This window comes from Megalops cyprinoides, chromosome 2 (assembly GCF_013368585.1).
Source record: "Megalops cyprinoides isolate fMegCyp1 chromosome 2, fMegCyp1.pri, whole genome shotgun sequence".
NCBI classification, from domain to species: domain Eukaryota; kingdom Metazoa; phylum Chordata; class Actinopteri; order Elopiformes; family Megalopidae; genus Megalops; species Megalops cyprinoides.
In genome coordinates, this window is record NC_050584.1 from 18,245,439 (window position 1) to 18,265,879 (window position 20,441).

Genomic DNA, 20,441 nt, shown 5'->3' on the forward strand with positions numbered 1-20,441 from the left:
GCCTGAGGTGGAAGGATTTGTGTGGCCGGTGCATATCTCCCCTGTGATGCTGACTGCCAAACCACTAAGACGAAAGAAACGTACATACAATAGAATTTGTAGAAACCCAATTAATCCTGAATTGTATTATTTAAAAAAAAAAAAATCTTACATATCCACTATAAGAAGATTAGAATTCTATGAAGGGTTGGCATGGATGCCTGTACTGTTTCTCATTTTGCCTAGAATACCACAGGGCAAGCTCTTTGTTTCACTTAAGTTTCGCAACGTTCATAAACGTGAATGTTGGATGTTGCTAATCCCATCAGTGGTGCTCTTCAAGTCTTTTAAATGCTGTTTTTCACGTGACAGATGTGTGTGATGTCGAGAGGGTTTTTTTTTTTTTTCTCCCACGTGATCCCTTTGCAGTCATGGCCTCGGCATGTACAAGAGTCTAACCGTGAGATCAGCGGTTCTGTGGAAAAGAGGCTTCGACGTGTTTTGCATTCCTTGTGACTGACTGTTTGCCATGCGCCTCGGTGTTATCCAGAACGTGCGGCTCAGCATTGTTTTTCCTGTTTGGTGTCTCTGAGAGAGAGAGCGGTCCGCCACTCACTTCTGCGGGCACTGGTTTTGTGCCTCTCTTCTTTAAAAGTGTGCATGGTTCTAGACGTTGCTGTTTGAGCTCACAGATCATTTGAGGGAGCGCTCTTTATTTAGTGGCACTTCAGCCCGGCCGCGTAGACCGCGTGACTCGGGGGGGCAGCCGGCGGATCGGCGCTGCCCTTATCGCGCTCTGCATCGGGCACACAGGAAGCTGACAGAGTAGCAAGCGGTTTGAAGTGGATCAGCAGTGGCACGGGCTGGGGGTGGCTCGGCTTGCACTGCAAGCAGGGCATCAGATCAGTTATCTGCTGAGTTTTGGATCTCAGGGGACCTCAGTCACTTCTAGGCTGAGTGCACTCCACCACTCTACTACTGTTAATTCGTAATGGTGTCGCTCTCATAGCGTCACTCTCTTAAACTTAAAGTGACTATTTACCAAGCATCTAACTGGATGTTGAAAGCTGAATTGGGGGAAAAAAGGTAATATGTTTGAAAGTGAACCCCCGGGAAAGTTCCCAGGAGCTTGCAGCAGGCATATCCCAAATAATTGGCCTTTTCTAAGTGGTTTCCATATCAACCAAACACTTTCCTGCATTTCGTTCTCTCCCAGGCCAATCCTAAATGCTTTTTAACCACAAAGACTGTGGGAGTATGTCTCTGTGTGTATATACCCAGTCTGTCATCAGAAAGTTGTAGTTATATTTGTTAATCAAGAGTGTCAAATGATCTGTGAGTGTCAAATGCAAACAGATTGTGTTTATAACATTTAGCAAGTACTGGATCTGCAAATTTGATGGAAATTGTAGCACATGGTTTCAGTGGTAAAAGCTGGATTTGTGGCATGGACGTGCATTGTTTTGGTGAAATTCTCGCAGCATCACTCTGAAACGCATGTGACTTTATCTTCTTGACGCAAACTGGCTATGATGTCCTTTTCTGAAGTCCTTACGGAGAACCTAACTTTCATTTTCTTTTCAAATACATCAGATGAAATAAAAATAGAAGTTGCCGTTCCGAAAAAAACAAAACCAAAAGGTACTTGAGTTTGTCCTGTCCATATGCATTTTTGTCTTCCTTTGTACTCATTTAATAATTAGCATTATCTTTGATAAGTTAGATAAATGAGAACCATAAATGAAAACTGGATGTAATATTACTTAAAACATATTAAATGTTTTCTGTGCTTGGCTGATGCATTTCAATTTCATCTGGCTCACATGACATTACAAGGAAAGGGTGTGGTATTGTTGTCAGTCAAGGTGAAACATATTGATTATTACTTGATGGTTAACCTTGTGCTTTTTTTTTTCGTTCAAAACAATTAGAGGAAGCAGCCACAGTAGTGGAAGTCCATAAAAAAGTCAAACACAAAGGTATTTTGCCAAATTCTCTTATTCCCCTCGGGGGTATTTTATTCCTTGCTGGGAATAAAATGGTGACAATTCAGCTTGTGCATTTGTGTGTGATTTTATTGGAAAGATGATGCACTATATCACATAGGCAATGGTGACCACAGATGTGCTTATGTGTCAACGTTTCACCATCTAATTTTGCAGTACTTTACTGTACCTTACCTGTGCAGTTTTAAACCTTTCACGTGTCATCACTTGTCACCTAAATATTCTGTAAAGCTTGCTTTTCAGGCAAGGTGACAGAGTCTCATTTTTTTGCCTGAGTTGTCAGCTGTTTGCTTGTTTATTGCTGCCTCTGTCCGTGACATGAGTCGCCCAGGGTGTTGAGAGCAGCAAGAAGTCAAACTTAGATTGTCTGCTTCGGAATTCACTGCAAAGCCTGCCCTTTGCGATCTGCACATCTGTGCATCTGTGGTTGGATTTTTACACTGCCTGTTAAATCAGCAAGGCGTGATTGCCTCAGATCACCCGCTTGGCCATGTTGGATTAAAAGCCTTAGTTCCTTGCTGAAAAAGAATGGCTGTTGTGAGATGGATCAGGCAGTCTAGACCCTGCCATTGGTGACTGGGTCCTATGTGGGGGGGAAAAAAGGGACTGTGACCTGAGAACAATGCGACCATCAGAGCCACATGGCCTCTGACTCCTTTTAAACATTAAGCAGGCCTCTGTCTGACAGTTACTCATAGCTGCTGTGGAGTGAGGAGGGACTGCTTAGACTATCCACCAGTCATGCAGCTGTTGCTTTTTTCAGACTGCACCACTTCACTCTGCTGTTAGTTCTTCACCACATATCGTGGCAGCCACTGGCCTAAGGCCAGCATACCTGCGGCCGTGCTCACACCTGTGCCAGCAAATGCTGTGTGCTGCTGAGCATATGGAACGGGCACAAATGTCCCGTGGATCTCTACTTGAAAGCGGGAATTGGGTGAATTTAAAAACGTGAGCTTGCTTGCTTCTCTGTAGCGTGAAAGTAACAAAGGCCTTTTTTAATGCACACGTCTGACAGGCCAGCCACAATGCTTCCCCAAATGTGCAGCATGTTGTGGTTAATTGATTTTTTTTTAAACTTCCCTTTTGTCTTTGAAAACATCAGATGAGGAGCCGGAAGAAGTGGCTAGGAAAAAGCCAAAAGGTATTTCTTTCTCCTGTGTTCTGTACTTGGTTTGAGATGGCTGCAAGTTCAGCTTGGTTTGTGATTTGTTGCTTTAAAATGTCATGTTGAACCATGGTTGGCATGATTTTACAACTGACAGCAAAGAAAAGCAGACTTTTTTTGATACTTTATGCGCACCAAACTGATAACTATGTACAGCTGGTAATGTAGAGTTTGGTGAGTTCAAATTCCCAATTTTTTTTGTCTGTTCAGTTTAACATTGCATATTAGTTTGGTTGTCAGTGTGGTGGTGAATGGACTAAAGGTGTGCTTTTTTCAGTGTTATTTGAGTGTACTGAATAATACTAATAAAGTGATTCTAAATGACTGCTGAGTAATGTTGTTTATTTAACTTAGAGTTTCACAAAATGGCCACACTTATGGGCCTGAGCTGAGTTCTGGTGGAGGTGATCAGGTCAACTTGAGACAGCGCTGATAGGGGTGAAGTTGTGGAGGAGACTACCTCTGAACTCCTTCACCCCTGGCCAGTGCTTTTCCAGAATGTGTGACAATTTGCCTATTAATTGCTCTTCACGAATGGCAGCCTTGTGCAGTTGTGTTTTAAGGCTTACTGCTGTATAACAGGGTACAGTGTCCTGCCCCCTACCCTTAACAGATAAGTATATGATTTGGGAGCTTTTGTCAGCATAATTCCCTACTGTAATGCTAAGTAGGCTTGAGCCGGCACAGAAAATTTTGCACCGTCATTGTGTGTGTGTGTGTGAGTGTGTGTGTGTGCGCGTGCATGGTCCGGATAATCCACTCAAAAAGTTTCTCCCACAAGATCGTTCCCTGAATCTAGTTTATGGTCCTATGATGTATAAAATGCCAACAAGCCGTCACATTCATTTTATTTCAGTTCTCTAATTTTTGATTAGTTGGATCACAGTTTAATGAATGAGGATAGCTAGCTAGCAAGTAGGGATACTGGAACTGTGTAGCTGCTTAATTTTCTAGCTAGCTTACTATGATGGAAAACCAAACAGCCATCCAGACTCGAATGTATTCACGAGTGGGTCAGAGAGCCCAGTTTAATGAAACCTCTCACTGACCCAACTCGGTGACCTTGATTACAGGAGTGACAGTAATTTCATTTTATCAGTTGATATGACTGACATGTTTTTTTGAAGTCTGGTGTGGAGGTATTTTGTGGTCCCGCCATAATGGAATTTTGAAGAGAGATACGGATGTAATACCAATCCAAAGGCCTTCATGGCCAAATAGGGTCATTAGAATATCAAAACATTAGATACATAAATTAACAATGAGGTGGTGAGAAAACACACGTTGTGTCCAAAGCTCATCTGTATGCTTGTAGTCGCTCTATAATAGAAAACCTCGAAATTGTTACTGTAAGCAAATATGCAGGACAAGTGTGTTGTTATTGTCCTTGCCACTTTCGTGGAAAAAGGCATAATACTCCAGCCAATTTGTTGTTCTCGTGAAACAGTTTTGGACAGCTAACATTAGCTTAAGTAGCAAATCAGCTTGCTTACTAATGAACCAAATAACATTTGTTAACCCTTTACTTAAGGCCGTCGCATTGTGAGCAAGTATTTGATAATTTGATAATGTCTGTTTGTTATCACTACAACTGTCCTGATGTAGCCATTTACCTAGTTAGCTGTATATTGATCTCCCTGCATATGTGAATCCAATCAGCAAGCTAATTTTATTGCAGCTTTTTTTCTGAATACATGCCTCCTTAATATTATATTCCAAATACAAAACACTAAGAGTGCAGTGGGGGTAATGTTTGGATATGTGAGTAATTTATCATATTCACCACATTCCCAAATCGTACAAAAGTGCCATTGTGTATTAATGCCAGAGGCAGGGCAGCCAGAAACTCCCTTGTTACTAAGCCTATTACATGGAGTAATGGAGTACCAAGGGATACTGAAAGCACTTTCCTAGAATAAAGTGGTAGAATCTCATTTTGTGTCCCAGCATCTGCCTCTGTATGTGCAATGTCATTGATGTCATTCAGTTCTTGTTAAATTAATGTTTGTCTTTGCTTGTTACAGCTGTAAGTGTGGAAATGGTTAGGCCGCTGATGATTTTTAACGTGTAGTGTCTGGTTGGTTTTGAGTGCAAGGCTATATATGTTGCATCTTGCTACTAGGCCTTGTGGTGCTTGTTGCCTCTGAAAATGGTCAGTCTGCAGCTGTTTTTATGGTTAAGTGCAGTTTTTGATTCCCAGAGCACTCCACAAAAGAAATTGGGCGGAAGTTGAGGGAAGCATTGAAAGAGCAACTGAGGATGATCCATGAGAAGATTGAGGCCAAAAAGATAGCCAGAATGGCCCTGTCTGAGGTCAGGATCATGATTGCCAAAGAAGAGGAGGAGAGGCGAGCAGCCAGGGAGCTGGAAGTCCAGAGAGAGGAAGTAGCCCAGAGAGCTAAGGAAAGAGCTGAGGCTAAACTCAGGGAAGAGGAGGAGAAGAGGGCACGGGAGGAAAAGGAGAAACAGGAGAGAGAAGAGGCTGAAAGGAGACAGAAAGAGGAGAGAGAAAAAGCAGCAAAGGAGAAAGCGGAGAAAGAACGAGCAGAGAAGGAGAAGGCAGAGAAAGAACGGGCAGAGAAGGAGAAAGCGGAGAAAGAACGGGCAGAGAAGGAGAAGGCTGAGAAAGAACGAGCTGCAAAGGAGAAGGCTGAGAAGGAAAGAGCTGAGAAGGAGAAAGCGGAGAAAGAAAGAGCAGCGAAGGAGAAGGCTGAGAAGGAGAAAGCGGAGAAAGAAAGAGCAGCGAAGGAGAAGGCTGAGAAGGAAAGGGCTGAGAAGGAGAAAGCGGAGAAAGAAAGAGCTGCAAAGGAAAAGGCAGAGAAGGAGAAAGCAGAGAAAGAAAGAGCAGCAAAGGAGAAGGCTGAGAAGGAAAGAGCTGAGAAGGAGAAAGTGGAGAAAGAAAGAGCAGCAAAGGAAAAGGCTGAGAAGGAGAAAGAGAAAGAAAGAGCAGCGAAGGAGAAGGCTGAGAAGGAGAAAGCAGAGAAAGAGAAAGCAGAGAAAGAGAGGGCTGCAAAGGAAAAGGCTGAGAAGGAGAAAGCGGAGAAAGAAAGAGCTGCAAAGGAAAAGGCTGAGAAGGAAAGAGCTGAGAAGGAGAAAGCGGAGAAAGAAAGAGCAGCGAAGGAGAAGGCTGAGAAAGAGAAAGCGGAGAGAGAGAGGGCTGCAAAGGAAAAGGCTGAGAAGGAGAAAGCGGAGAAAGAGAGGGCTGCAAAGGAAAAGGCAGAGAAAGAGAAAGCGGAGAAAGAAAGATCCACCAAGGAGAAGGCTGAGAAAGAGAGGGTAGAGAAGGAGAAAGCAGATAAACAAGACAAAGAAGAGAAACTGCAGAAAAAAACAAGTAAGAAATCAGTAATCCAAGCAAAAGACACTAAGAAATCTGGTTCATCTGAAGGAGATAAGAAAGCAGACAAGGATGGTAAAGCTGGCACCAAGAAAGATGAAAAAAGCTCCAAAGAGGAGAGAAGATCTTTGAAGGATCTTCTCAAACCCTCAGGCAAGAAGTCTCCCAAGGAATCCAAGAAGTGATGTAACACCATTAAAACTTTGGTTGATGTTTAAAGTTCCCTAACGGTTGTACATAGGGAACTGAGGCTGCAAGGTTCTACTGGATAAGCAATGGAGAGTCAGTGTAGGGTTGCCCCCCTTGGAATGGTTTATTCCATAATACATAGCCTCAACACAAGGGATTTGTCCTTAAAGAAGCTGAAGTAATATTTGGAGGTTGGAAGTTGTCAGGTTGCCTAAATGTGTATAGTGTGTTAAGCTGTAGTATGCCATTGAGATTCAGCAACTGTATTGTTTTATTGGAGATCTCATACAAGAAAACTGTAACTTAATTTTATATTAATGAGTTTCTCCAGTTCTTGATGAAACTGTAAAGTCTCAAGCAGGTACTGTGTAACTCCATGTGTAGCGCTAATAGAGATGGCAAATGTGTTAACTCTGTTGAAAATATTGTGTGATGGGAAAGGCATTTATATTTCTTATTGAAGAATATGAGTTCTGTTTGTGTTGAATAAACCTGTTAGATTTTCACAGATGTTGTGTCTGTGAAAGGCACTTCTATATTTCACAATACAGTGAAGACCTTCTTTCTCAAAGTGCTGAAATACATCAATATCATTGTTTACCAAGTGTCAACGGCAAGTGAAAGGAGAAAAACAAGCATTTCCACATTTGATTCCAGTGCATAAGTCAAACTTGCTTGTTACAAAACTGATCTCTGATATCACTGGGGAGCTCGACCGTGGATCATATAACTGGTGCTCAACGTGTTCATTTTGGTGCTGCCTTCAGGGTGAATGTAAAAAAGACATAGCTGTTAAGGTGTGCCTTCAGTCAGTCTTGTTAAGTGAATTGTGGATTCATGTGAAACTGAGTTTCAGACCATCAGGCTGTTACTTGTGTATATTAAGATTACTGTGATATTCAAGTCTCTTCAGCAGCTATTTCTACAACAGTTCTAACATGTTAGTCAGATTAAATGTGTGAAAAGCTCAATGACCTCACTGATTTCCTTGAACTGTCCTCAAAAATTTTATTCTGTCTCACTCTTGTCTTTCCTGGACCTTCAATACACATTGTTTGATATTGTCTCATTTCATTCGAAGCTGATAAAGTTTGGGGCTAAAAGGCCAAGAACAAAAGTAAACCCAAGTCAGTTGTGTCAATTAGACTTAGTTTAGTTTTGCTTTTTATGTCTTGCCATTTCTGCTAAATGTTTTTTTTTCTATCTCAATCTTGCTGACTGTACTCATATGCAGCTTTCTTCAGTTACTGGACCCTATGCATTTGAACATCACTCTTGATATTCAAAAACTGGTACTTGGTGATCCATTCTTCTGTCTCTGCCAAAACTGAAATATGAGAGTGCCATTTCTGAAAGGGGTAAATTCTCACAAAGAAAGTAGTGCTTCATAAGTTTACCTCGCTATCTGGGACATGCAGGGCTGAAAGAGAAGCCAGCTGCTGTTGTGATAATGGAAGCCGCAGCACATGCCCCTGCACCTCCAGTGGAAGAACCAGGTAAGAGCACACTCACATCAGACATGCCTAAACCATTCACCATTTTCCATTGTTGTCACTAATCCTTCCCTTTTGAATGAAATACAAGCTACTGTATTTTCTCACTACCAGAAATATACAAGAAGACACGTAACAGACTACAAGTTAAATATCCTGCCATAGTAAAGGAATGTGGACAAGATGTCGTACAGCATATTCAAACTTACATTAGAGGAGCAATTTTTGAGGTAATCCTCATTGGTTCAGGACCATAAGAAGCAGTGCTCGCCTAAAGTTAGGTGCAGATAAGCAGGTATTTCCACATACCATTTGTTATGTAAACCTAGAAAGACATAGGCAGTGTTCAGCCTTGTTTACCCAATATGTTCTCTTTGACATTCACATATGAGATGCACTCTCACGTGGTAGGTTTTGTTACATCATCTGTTCAGGAATAGGAATGATCAGCTGCACCATTTTTTAAATAAATTTGTTTGCTGCGTACTGGTTGCATTTGCCGAAATGGAGCAAATCTTCTTTGAAGCCTTCCCATTGATCTGATCATGGCATGCCCAGACTTGTACTACTAATGTTCATGAATAAGGAGTTTTCTCATCTTGTCATCAGTACTTTGTCAGTGTCAAATACCTTGGAGTTAAAATTATGTGTTAAGTTAGCAACACTGGAACATGATTCAATTTCTGTGTTCTTGCAGACTACAGATCTACATCAAAGTGACACATCAAACACTTCTGCTTTTGTTTCATTCTTTAAATATTAAAGCTGTATACTTAACTTTTCAAACTATAAATGCAATAGAATGCAGTTCAATTTTATTGCCATCATATTGCCATGTTTAGTCCCCTGTGCGTGATATGTGATTTAACGACCTTAAATTCTCATAATTTTGGTAGATCTGAGATGCGGGACGAAGTTTAATGGGGGTAAGATACACTATATGGCCAAAAGTATGTGGACACCCCTCCTACTTATTGAGTTCGGGTGTTTCAGCCACATCAATTGTTAACAGGTGCATAAAATCAAGCACATAGCCATGCGATCTCCGTAGACAAACCTTGGAAGTAGAATGAGTCGTACTGGAGAGCTAAGTGATGTTAAATGTGGCGTTGTCATAGGATGCTGTCTTTGCCACAAATCAGTTTGTGAAATTTCTGTCCTGCTAGATCTGCCCCGGTCAACTGCAAGTGCTGTTATTGTCAAGTGGAAGTGTCTAGGAGCAACAACAGCTCAGCCACGAAGCGGTAGACCATGCAAAGTTGCAGAGCAGGGCCGCCGAGCGCTGAAGCGCATAGCACGTAAAAACCGTCTCTCCAGTGTTGAATCACTCACTACAGAGTTCCAAACTGTTTCTGGCTGCAACATCAGCACAAGAACTGTGTGTCGGGAGCTTCATGAAATGGGTTTCCATGGCCGAGCAGGTGCACACAAGCCTAACATCACTATGCGGGATGCCAAGCGGCGACAGCTGGAGTGATGCAAAACACGCTGCCACTGGACTCTGGAGTGATGAATCATGCTTCACTATCTGGCAGTCTGATGGACAAATCTGGGTTTGGCAGATGCCAGGAGAGCGCTACCTACTGGAATGCACAGTGCCTACTGTAAAGTTTGGTGGAGGAGGGATAATGGTCTGGGGCTGTTTTTCAGGGTTGGGGCTAGGCCCCTTACTTCCAGTGAAGGGTAACATTAATGCTACAGCATACAAAGACATTTTAGACAATTGTATGCTTCCAACTTTGTGGCAACTATTTGGGGATGGCCCTTTCCTATTCCAACATTACTGTGCCCCTGTGCACAAAGCAACATCCATAAAGACATGGTTTGACGAGTTTGGTGTGGAGGAACTCCAGTGGCCTGCACAGAGCCCTGACCTCAACCCGATTCAGCACCTTTGGGATGAATTAGAATGCCGATTGCGAGCCAGGCCTTTTTGTCCAACATCCGTGCCTGACCTCACAAATGCTCTTTTGGCTGAATGGGCACATATTCCCACAGACGCACTCCAAAATATTGTGGAGAGCCTTCCCAGAAGAGCGGAGGCTGTTGTAGATGCAAAGGGAGGGCGGGGGGGTTGACTCCATATTAATGCCGATGGTTTTGGAGGGGGATGTTCAGTAAGCTCATATAGGTGTGATGGTCAGGTGTCCACATACTTTTGGCCAGATAGTGTATCTCAAAAGGCATCTAGTGTGGATGTGTGAGAATATAAATGTAGTCTTCTAAGGACCACTCACATTTGTTATTGGTGTATCCAAGGTACAGTTAAAACACTACTGTTTTGTCCCATTCTGCTTTAATTCAGTATTCATGTTAGATGATAAATGTGAGATGAACTCCTGGTAAGTGTACAGAGAGCAGTCCTAGATGCATTTTGAGTAGATGTAGTCATACATAATATACATCTATAAAATTATATACAGATATATAATGTTACATATATGTAATATTGTGCATTTGTGTGACATATGTTAGTGCTCCTTTGGGAGAGTGAATAAAAACATACAGAAGGTTGTTATATTGGTAGACAGACTTAATAATGGAGTAGCAGGGAAGCCTCTGGGTGTTACCCTATCCAAAGCAGTTGGAACAGTAGTACAGTTTATACAGCCGCGTTCTGTGATAGCTAGCATTTGATTTAGAGAGACCTGGAGCCATATGTTTTAATTGCAGTAGTTTATATTGTAATGACTTATGACAGTGCTGAGCACACGAAAGATCCTTGAGCAGCATGGATTTTTATGAGCGCTACTGCCTGGTGTACAGGTAACAGCTGTATAGCAGGCTTTTGAGGCAGCAGCCCATGGTTGCATGGTTTCAGAGGCTCTGAATGGATTTTTCTGAACCAGAACCAGAGCCCGAACCTGAAACTGTGGTGGAGGAGGAGATCCAGCCCATTGTGACAGAGGAAGTGGCGCAGGCTCCGCCAGGTGTGGATGGGATTTGGATTTTCACGTTGCAATCTTGTTTGCTTATACTCTCTGTACCTCACCAGGAAATAAGCGCACGTTCCAGATTGGATGCAATAGTGCCGAAGGGGATTTTGCTGCATTTCATTCCGTAATCTGCTTGTTTTAACCCTGCTGTTCAAACTCTGCCTTTGAAAACTAAACATGTCACAGAACATTAGCTTGGCTTGCTTCCCTGCTTGCCTCAGTTCTGTTTTCAGATCTAGATTGTTTCTTCATCCGTTAGACACACAGTTCTGATCCTATTTGCCGCTTAGTTTAAATGCTTGCACATGTTCAGGGATGTCATTGTTATGTGTAGTACAGGTCCATCTTAAATGTTTTTTTTTTTGTCGACAGAGCCGGAGGTGGTGGAGGATGTGGCTGAGGTGGAGCCCGAGGAGGAGGCGGCACCAGCCGTAGAAGAAGAGGTCGCTGCTGACGAAGCCCCCGAGCCCGAAGAGATTGAAGCTCCAGAGGAGGAGGTAGTGGAGGAACAGGTTCCTGAGGTAGAGGAGAAGGTGGAGGCGGTCGAGGAGGAAGCTGCCCCTGAGGCCCAAGAGCAAACCTCAGAGGAGGTGGAAGAGCCTGTCGAAGAGGCTGCAGAGTCAGAGCCAGAGCCAGAGGCAGAGCCTGAGGAGGCTGCTCCCGTAGAAGAGGGTGAGAACCTTCTTCAGCACTGAGTGCACTCACATACACAGAGGGTGGGAAAATGGCAGCTGTTTGGTGAGCCTTTCAGTCTAACCATGGTGCTATGGTACTGAAACCCTAAGCAGAGCTAAGTAATGCATTTTAAAGGCCTGGCGATGAGCAGTCCTGTAGCTTACACCTTTTGGCCAAAATTGAACACTTCTAAATATATTTTCAATACTTTGGTCATGGGGGTGCAATTATAATTCTCTTTGCTCCTTTCAGAAGCTCCAGAGACAGAAGACGCAGAAGAAGCTGCACCCATTGAAGAAGAAGCAGGTAAAAGCTGTCACCATGGGCCAAACTGTTTAACTGCCATCTCCTGAAAAGAGGCGTTCATACTTTGGTAGCATGGACATAGCCCACAGAGAATTCTGTCTGATCTTCGCCATACTTAGTCTGCTATAAGCCACATAGCTGGAGCTTCCTCCAGCACAACAAGATGCATTACCATCTCCCCTTAAATACAGTTAGAGGATCACATTTTGACAATAACAGAGTAAACAGACTTTGTAAAAGTCAGCTTCAGTAACTCAGTTTCCTCTCTCACATTGTTCCAATTGAACTGACGCCTGATTCTCATCATTACAGAACCAGAGGCAAGCGAGATCCCAGATAATGAACAGCTTGCAGGTGTGTTGAGTTTTCACAGCAGTTCACAGTCAGCAGTTTTAACTACAGTGAGATCACTCCAAATGGAACAGATATATAGTGGATTCACTCTTATGTTAACAGTCCAGTTTCCTAAATTACATGCAGCTTCCTTACTGACTTTGCTTTGCTCTCTCTACAGAGGAAGACTCTCCAAGCGAGGACGATGGAGAAGTCCAAGGTTTTTATTGACTTTCTTGTTTGTTTTCCAATATTTGTAGGCTGTTTAATAGCCCTGACATTCATGTAAAACCAGCTGTAGAAAGGGATTGCACTTAAAACTGTGTTAGTTCTCAAAAGCAGTGAAGTGCATCAAGTGTTGAGCATTGGTGTTGTTTTGCCTTGCAGATGCTGCCACTGTCATGGAGAGTGAAGATGATGGTAAGAATCAAACTCTGCCTTGAGATTTTGCCTACGCCATGAGACTGTGGTAGCTGACATCTAGCCCCCCTAACATTATGTAATTTCATTGCTTGTAACAGTCTATGGATCTCAGACCATGGAGGTGGAATTTGAAATCCAAGGTTCGTTTGACTCTGTGTGCTGTGTGCTGTAGATAGAGGTAGTCAAGGTCTTGTAGTGCTGTACCATTTCCAGCTGTCATCATCACACATCAAAGTGTAATGTCCTACATTTCTCATTGTTTCATTGTTCTTAAATTCAACTCCATTGTCATTCTCTCTCTGCTAGCGCTTTTAGGTTTGATAATCATTTTCTGATCTGTCACACGACCAAATGACTCTTCTGAATACACTTTGAGGTCCTGTTCACTCACATTTCATCAGCGTATTTATTTATTTATTTATTTAGCAGCTGTCCCTCTTCCGGAACTTGTGGAGGAGGATTCGGATTCCGGTAAGTGTTCACCCCCCCTAGTGCAGTTCGGATTAAAAATACAGATGTGTACATCTTCGGGTCAATGTTGAGCTTTCTGGTCTAATAAGAATGTGCAAACAGCCAATGGAAGAAGAAGAGAATATTAGCATAAACAAGACCAACTTAGATGTTGCACTTAATTCTCAGTACAAGGGTTGTTCTGGTGTAACACACACTGAAGATCCTGGTTTCAGGGATTAGACAGTTTCCATCTTGCCAATGTGTTGCTTATCTGTTCTGCAACATCTGTTCTGTATGCATCATAGTGTTGGGTGCTGTGGCTGGCAACCAGTATGCACAAATTGTCTCTCCTTGTAATTGAGGTCTTTGGGTTGTTAACTGGTGTTTTATTTGTTTGTTTTTTATATCTAGCCGACAGCGCAGGCGATGACCTGGATGCACACCCATATGGTAAATATGATAATGTATGATTATTATTCTGGCCTAGGTCGTCAGAAATGCCTCAGTGCTCCTTCATTTGCTTGCCTCCCTATCGTATCATGTGATTATGAGTTAGACTTTTTCATACATAAAGTTGTCTCTCATTGCCTTTGACATTGAAAGTGTGCATCTGCTAAGAAGGTTAAGCAGTTATCTCCTGGCCATGTTTATTTACGCTGCGTGTTTATCTTGCATAACCTGAAGAGGACAACACAGAAGATGTTATTGACACAGCAGGAGGTAAGGTCATGGAAGAGAGAAGAGCTGGAAAAGGGAGCTGATTACCACTGCATGTGTTGTTGCTCTTTGCTTCGGTTTACAAATTTCAAGAATGCTGAAAGAATGAGCAATCATCAGACAGAAAATGCAAGACATACCATGTCATTAGTTGAAGGGGTTTAAAAATGGTCAAGGCAAACCTACAGAATCTGCACAGAAAGTTTTTACCCAGTCAAGTCTTTCCCCAAGATACTGAGTTTAGCTGACAAGTCAGTTTTACTGGACAGTTCTAGAGGACTTGGGTTATATTGAAAAGTATCCTAATAATAATCCTATCCTTACAGATAAATGCGCCTATGTGATCTTTTAGGATCCTCATATGGAAACAGATTTCCTCATGTAATGTTAAGATATAAGTGGTAATTTCTTCAGTGTCTTTGGCTTAGTATTAACGCATTTTAAGTGCATGTACTTAATTGCATTGGACATGCATACATTATTGGAACTGTCATTTTGCATTAACTTTATTGGTAGAACAATAAGGCATAATTCCAGTGTTTTTTCATTGGTCTGAATTTGACTTATTCTAGAAATTGTCGAGGATGCTCAACCAGAAGAAACAGAGGGTAAGTGTTTTTAATCTTCAAGTCTTAAAACACGTTAAATGTTGATTTTGTGAACTGACTGTGCGTACCGAGTGAAACATTTTACCCTTTTAAGCGCGTCAGAGTAAGGGTGGTAGTAACGGCTGTGGATTGGCAGCCAGGCAGCCGCTGTGGACGTGACAGGCTGAGCAGCCAGCTGTGTTTGCGTGCACACTTGTCCCACAGTGCGTGCACAGGTCGTAGAGTGTCTCAGACTGCCGTGTGGAAGCGGCTGTAGTCACTGCTGTGATAGAGAACAGGGAGCCGGGACTGTGGGTTTGAATACAGATCTAGAGATGCAGGGCAAGAGGAAATAAGAAGCAACACTCGTCTGACTTCTGCTTCCCCTTTCACACAGAAGAGCCGCAGGAGGAGAGCGCGCCGGCGGAGTCCCAGCTGACAGAGGAAGCAGGTCTGCTACTGACACTTCTTGAAGCCTTCCCTCCTCTATACACATACATGCACATACACGCACATACACACACCTTCGCACAGACACACGCACACAACCACACACAAATATACATACATACATACACATGCACAAACACCCCCCCCCCCCCCCCCCCCGCGCACACACACAACCACACACATGCACACTCACACACACACACATGTGCACACACAACCCCTCACAGGCACACACACGTTATCACACACGTGTGCATGTATACACACACCCATTCACTCAAGGATGGATAGACAGACTGACACAGATTTGCTTATACGGAAACGTGCTGTTGTGGGTACAGACGCAGATATGTACACGCAAAACGCACAAAGCACAGGCATACGCAGATAGGGGCATAGGCCCCTAGACACACAGGCACAGGCGGATAGGCAGAGAGTGGGTCTACACAAGCACTCACTCAGACTGGTTCAGATACTGACACATTCACGCATGTGTCAATGTCAAGAATGCTGCAGTTAAATATGTGGGAGGACTGGTATGAACATTAATGTTTAGAGAAATGTTTATCCACCCTTCTTTTACCTCTTGCCTTTTCTCAACAGATCTAGAAGCTGAGTCTGTGACTGAATCAGAAGGTGAGACAAATGGCAGTCTTTAACCTTACATAATTATCTTCCATAATGTCTATTATGCTGTTCATTGCTGTTATCTTTGCTAAAGGGATTGCAACGCCTTCACCCAGTGAATCACTGTGTATGAGATGCTTATTTCAGTGATGGTTCTGATGAAACCATCCTTATGCAAAGTGACTTTGGTTTTCATGTTCTGGCTGTAGTCAAGTGATAATGAAGAATCTTTATTGGCAGTGGTATAAGTAATTTTACTGAACCACAGGAAATGTTAACATGAAAGGATAACTTACTGAGTTATCTGCTGAGTCTGTACATAACATAGGGTAGAAACATGCATGGTGTGTCCATATTTCATCTATTCTGGTAAAGCCACACTAAATTTCATAGTAAACGTATTGTTGCACTTACCTTAGGATTCAGGGGTTATCTGGTGTCCAGATGAAGTGCATAGTGCTGTATCGGGGGAAAACTTTTAAGTGAATGGATAGTTGATTTCAGACTCGCTTCAAGAAGTCACTATTTTTTATGTTTTTCTCAATATGGCTCCTCAGAACATGCTTAGGTGGCTGTCGTGGGCTAGTTATTTTGTGTCTATGGGGATAGAATTTCATAAGATTTCAGTGTTACTTGGCAGCGATCCCTTCAGGGTTGCTTAGTTTCCAGCATAGGCTGTTCATTTGAGAGAGAGAGGGAGGAATGAGAGATGGTGGAGTGCATTCTGAGGTTTTGGGCTTTGTATGAGACTTTGATTGCTGGTAATATGACCACAAAGTAATTTCAAATTAGCTCATTGTGTTTCATAAAAATAAGGGCTCTTTGGTGTAAACTTGAGAACAGGTGAGGAACAGTGCACACATTTATGAAATTGCACTTGAAAAATACTCTTATTTATAAAACTCTTTAACAGTGTCTCAAGTCATGACACAGAAAATTTTCTCGTAAGATTAAAGGATAATTCTTTTAACAGATGAACCGGCTCAAGAAGAATTACTTGAGGAAGATCAAGGAGGTAAATCATGCATGTTTAAGATGTTACTCCTAGTGGTAAATCTTTGAATTTCAATGGGGGAAATGTTCTTTGTTTATGTGTTATGATTATGAGGGTGCACTGTAGCAGATGATTGGCTGAAGGGAAGCAATTCTGTAGTAATGAAATGGTGCACGTTTTTTTGTTTCTTAATATTGTGCACTCAGTGAAGAAGGAGTAAGTACTCTAACACAGACAGTCTGTTCTTTGTGGGAGTCACATAGTATGATTCCTTATTAATTGAATTGTTATTATTTAATTGTAGCAGAAGAATCCATTCAGGAAGAGGAAAACCCTCAGGAGGAAGTAGCAGGTAAAAGTCATTTGTGATTCATGGAAGGCTTTCATTGGATTGTTTAAGAGCGCTGCCACAATTTTGACGTAGACAACACTTTGTACACCAAACAAAGTGCAAGATGCATTGGTTTCTATATCAATAAAGTATCTTTCAAATTGCAAAGCTGCACAGCTGTGTCCTTCGGGTCAGAATTATGGAGCCAGCATAGCATGGGTGGGGAGAAGTATGTCATGCATTTGCGTGATCCACATATAAGCTTGTGGTCAGGGTATTTTTCTCCCTTTGTGGTGTTCAGTTACATGCGTGTAACGCTATAAAGACAGTGAGTGTTGGGGGGGCAGTCATGGAAATTTCGTGAGAGGGGGTGGTAACGTGGAACCCGAGACGCTATCAGAAGCTGCAGTGGAAGGTAAGACCATCCGTCCTTTTGTGCTGAACTCGTGTTTCTAGGTTGTTTCGTTTTGCCTTTGAAACGATATGGAGCCAGTGCAGGAGATCCTGCCTTATCACATGGGAAAATGAAATTGAGAGCGGACGCCCCGTGGGCTCCCTCACAGGTGCTCCCAGGTAAGCCCTGTTGAGCTGCAGGTGGGTGTGGCCAGGGCTGCCCGTGCCCTAGATAAAACGACACCTCTGGGGTTGTGTAGCCGGCAGGGGGCTGGACTGCTCTCTGTTACATGCCCACCAGGGCATCATTACACTAATGTGGATGTCATGCCACATTTATCAGCATTGCTAGACAATATCCATTCATAGCATTGCCAGTTTGGGGTTTAATTTGGCTCACTTACACTGGTCACGTTGTGTCTTGAATTTGCATGAATTGCTGACCAAGAATAGCTGTTTTTAGCTGTGTGGATTCTGTGCAGTGCCCTCCGCCACCCCCCAGGCCGTCATTCTGCATTCAGAATACAGCACGAAGAAAACCAAATTCATTGGCCCTTACCATGGATTTTCATCCATCTCAGGAGTTTCCCCGTTTGCTCATGTTTTTATTTTAACAATATCATATGGAGTTAAGCTTATTCCAACTTTAAGCTTGCTATTGTGCATACATTTTCGGAGTTAAGCTTTCTTCTGTGATTGTTCATATGAATGGTGTGATGTTTATCACATCATTCACCGAAACATTTGTGTCACTGCAGAGCCCCACGTGCCAAATTCTTAATCTGTGGGCCATTCCACTGTGATTTACTTTTGGCATGTCTGTCATATTTGTCTGATAGTAACATATTTGAACTCAGATGTTGAAGAAATGCACGCCAAATGAGCACGCCAGTTGATAGCTGCAGTAGATGCAGATACAGAAAAAATTACCCAGTCAGTGGATTTCTAACAAAGAAGGCATACAGCACTCCTTATATGTGTTAGCCACGGAACATCATGTCTATGTGTGCTGCAAAATAAACAGAATGACCACAAGCACAAAGTGTGTATGATGGAAAAGAGTGTATTGCTGCAAAGTGACTGTTGAATGATTCTCACTATGGTTTGCTATCTCTCCCCTCAGAAGCTCAGGAGGAGGTATCCTTTCAGGAGGAGCCAGCAGGTAAATGCAGTAAGCTGTTGCTAGATAGATCTGTGTTAGTTTCATCCCTGTTTGTCTTGAACTGGTAAAGCTGGTAACAGCTGTTATAGATGTTATCAGCTGTGGTATTTCATAATAATCTCTCAGTGTCACAATTGACATAGGAAGAAAATTAAAAATGTTTTGTACTTTGCATCAGGTAGGACCGTTAGTCATTGATCTTAATGAGCATGAATGTGATATGCTTGAATGAATATTGGACATATTTTATTTGACAATGTGGCCAAAGACCACTCGCATGAACCTGATGTAAAGAGGCTCTCTCTAGAGGATCTTGTCTGGTGGTTTATGAGGCGGGTTTAGGAGTGTGAGATATTTAACCATCTAATTCCTGGTGTTTTTCTTCCAGCAGAAGAGCCAGCTCCAGCAGAGGAGCAGCCTGTGGAGGAATTAACTGGTAAATGGCTTTGCAAAAATGTTCACTTTTAAATGGGGACATGTCAAGATCACTAATTAAAGCCTTTTTTCTGCTCTGAGTTTAATAAAAAGAAAAATAATCGGCATGTGGTGGGAGGGGCACAAGACTTCACCAGAGGGGTGTAGGTTTGAATGCCTGGGTGCAATGCTGTTATACCTTCAGGTGGAAAAATAATCAGCATGTGGTATAGTGGGAGGGGCACAAGACTTCACCAGAGGGGTGTAGGTTTGAATGCCTGGGTGCAATGCTGTTATACCTTCAGGTGAGGCGCGCTATGTTTGCTACCCCTATAGAAATTCGGCTTGGGTATGGCGTGTATAGCATATAAAGTTAGCTCCTTTTTGAGCTACACTCGATAAATGGTTCTGCTAAAAAAAAAATGAGTAGTAAGGATTTACATGCCTGCTTACAACAACTGCTCTCATTTGAACAGAGGAGCCTGCTCAGCCAGAGGGCCAGCACCAGGATGAACCGGCAGGTAAATACATTGCACATCTACATTTTCAAGTCGCCTTGGACTTTTAAACCATCTCACTATACCAAGGAAAAGTATAAACTGCCTCCGTTTCAATATTGAATTGCCCTTTCTGAGGCAGGGTGATGCAGTATTTTAAGTAAGGCCAGCAGCTTTCAACCTCCAAGCATTAGTCCTTTTTACATGCTTTGGGTGTCAAACATTGATCCTCCAAGTACAATGAAGAAACAAAAGTCACATAATTGCAGTCATAAAGGTAAAAACACTGCTGGTTTTTAGATGCTGCATTAACCTAAGTGGCCTATTATGATGCAATAAAAAAAAAATATAGGGAGATCTGTAGGCTGTGATTTCCCTAACAATATATTGAGTAGTTCATAAAGATTTTTGTGTTCCCAACTGTGACACAGTATGAATATGAGCCTTAGCAGTCAGCATGAGCTGGGCAGACCTGAACAAGTGATCATGTTCGTGAGCCACCTCATTTTGGTGTAATCCTAGCTCACGTTCACCTGCAAATTTGTAACGTGCCCAATATATGCACAGTTCTTCTCGTATTCGTCGTTACTCCGGGCACGGTCCTGGCTCGTGCACTGTCTCGGGGTTAGGCAGCGCCCCGGAGGTGGCCCGGCCATCTTGAACAGGCGTGGCTGTTTCTCACTGCTCCTCATTCACAGCTGTTCTGGACAGGCAGGTTAAATTCACTGGGAGGTGGAGGCCACTGTCACTTTTAGCTGCGCCTGTTGGAGACTGCGTTAATTTTAGCCACCATACTTCATCACTGCTTTCAGATACAAGGTCATTTCAAAGTGCTGCTCATTCTTTAATGCTTAAAAACAAGAGAGGCATTTTACACCCTTCAGCTCCTTGTGTTGTTTTGACTAAGGGGACGGCAGTCATTGCACACAAAAACCATTTCACGTTTAGACATTTTGAAATGTTTCCTCTCC

General features: G+C 42.7%; 1 protein-coding gene across 9 annotated transcripts in view; it reads left to right on the forward strand.

Moving 5' to 3' along the window:
- unm_hu7910 (un-named hu7910) overlaps nt 1-20,441 on the forward strand; it is a 58,260-nt gene that overhangs the window by 12,747 nt on the left and 25,072 nt on the right. For 3 of the 9 annotated variants that reach the window (XM_036516886.1, XM_036516913.1, XM_036516859.1), the window contains 19 exons: nt 8,098-8,175; nt 11,022-11,102; nt 11,481-11,780; nt 12,036-12,089; nt 12,402-12,443; nt 12,604-12,642; nt 12,810-12,842; nt 12,944-12,985; nt 13,272-13,316; nt 13,710-13,748; nt 13,983-14,018; nt 14,588-14,623; nt 15,000-15,053; nt 15,656-15,688; nt 16,653-16,694; nt 16,978-17,025; nt 18,521-18,559; nt 18,948-18,995; nt 19,450-19,494. In XM_036516886.1, the coding sequence (XP_036372779.1) occupies nt 8,098-8,175; nt 11,022-11,102; nt 11,481-11,780; nt 12,036-12,089; nt 12,402-12,443; nt 12,604-12,642; nt 12,810-12,842; nt 12,944-12,985; nt 13,272-13,316; nt 13,710-13,748; nt 13,983-14,018; nt 14,588-14,623; nt 15,000-15,053; nt 15,656-15,688; nt 16,653-16,694; nt 16,978-17,025; nt 18,521-18,559; nt 18,948-18,995; nt 19,450-19,494 (1,134 nt within the window). The remainder of the gene's footprint in view (nt 1-8,097; nt 8,176-11,021; nt 11,103-11,480; nt 11,781-12,035; nt 12,090-12,401; nt 12,444-12,603; nt 12,643-12,809; nt 12,843-12,943; nt 12,986-13,271; nt 13,317-13,709; nt 13,749-13,982; nt 14,019-14,587; nt 14,624-14,999; nt 15,054-15,655; nt 15,689-16,652; nt 16,695-16,977; nt 17,026-18,520; nt 18,560-18,947; nt 18,996-19,449; nt 19,495-20,441) is intronic. The other 6 variants (XM_036516878.1, XM_036516867.1, XM_036516871.1 and 3 more) reach the window with 6 other exon arrangements.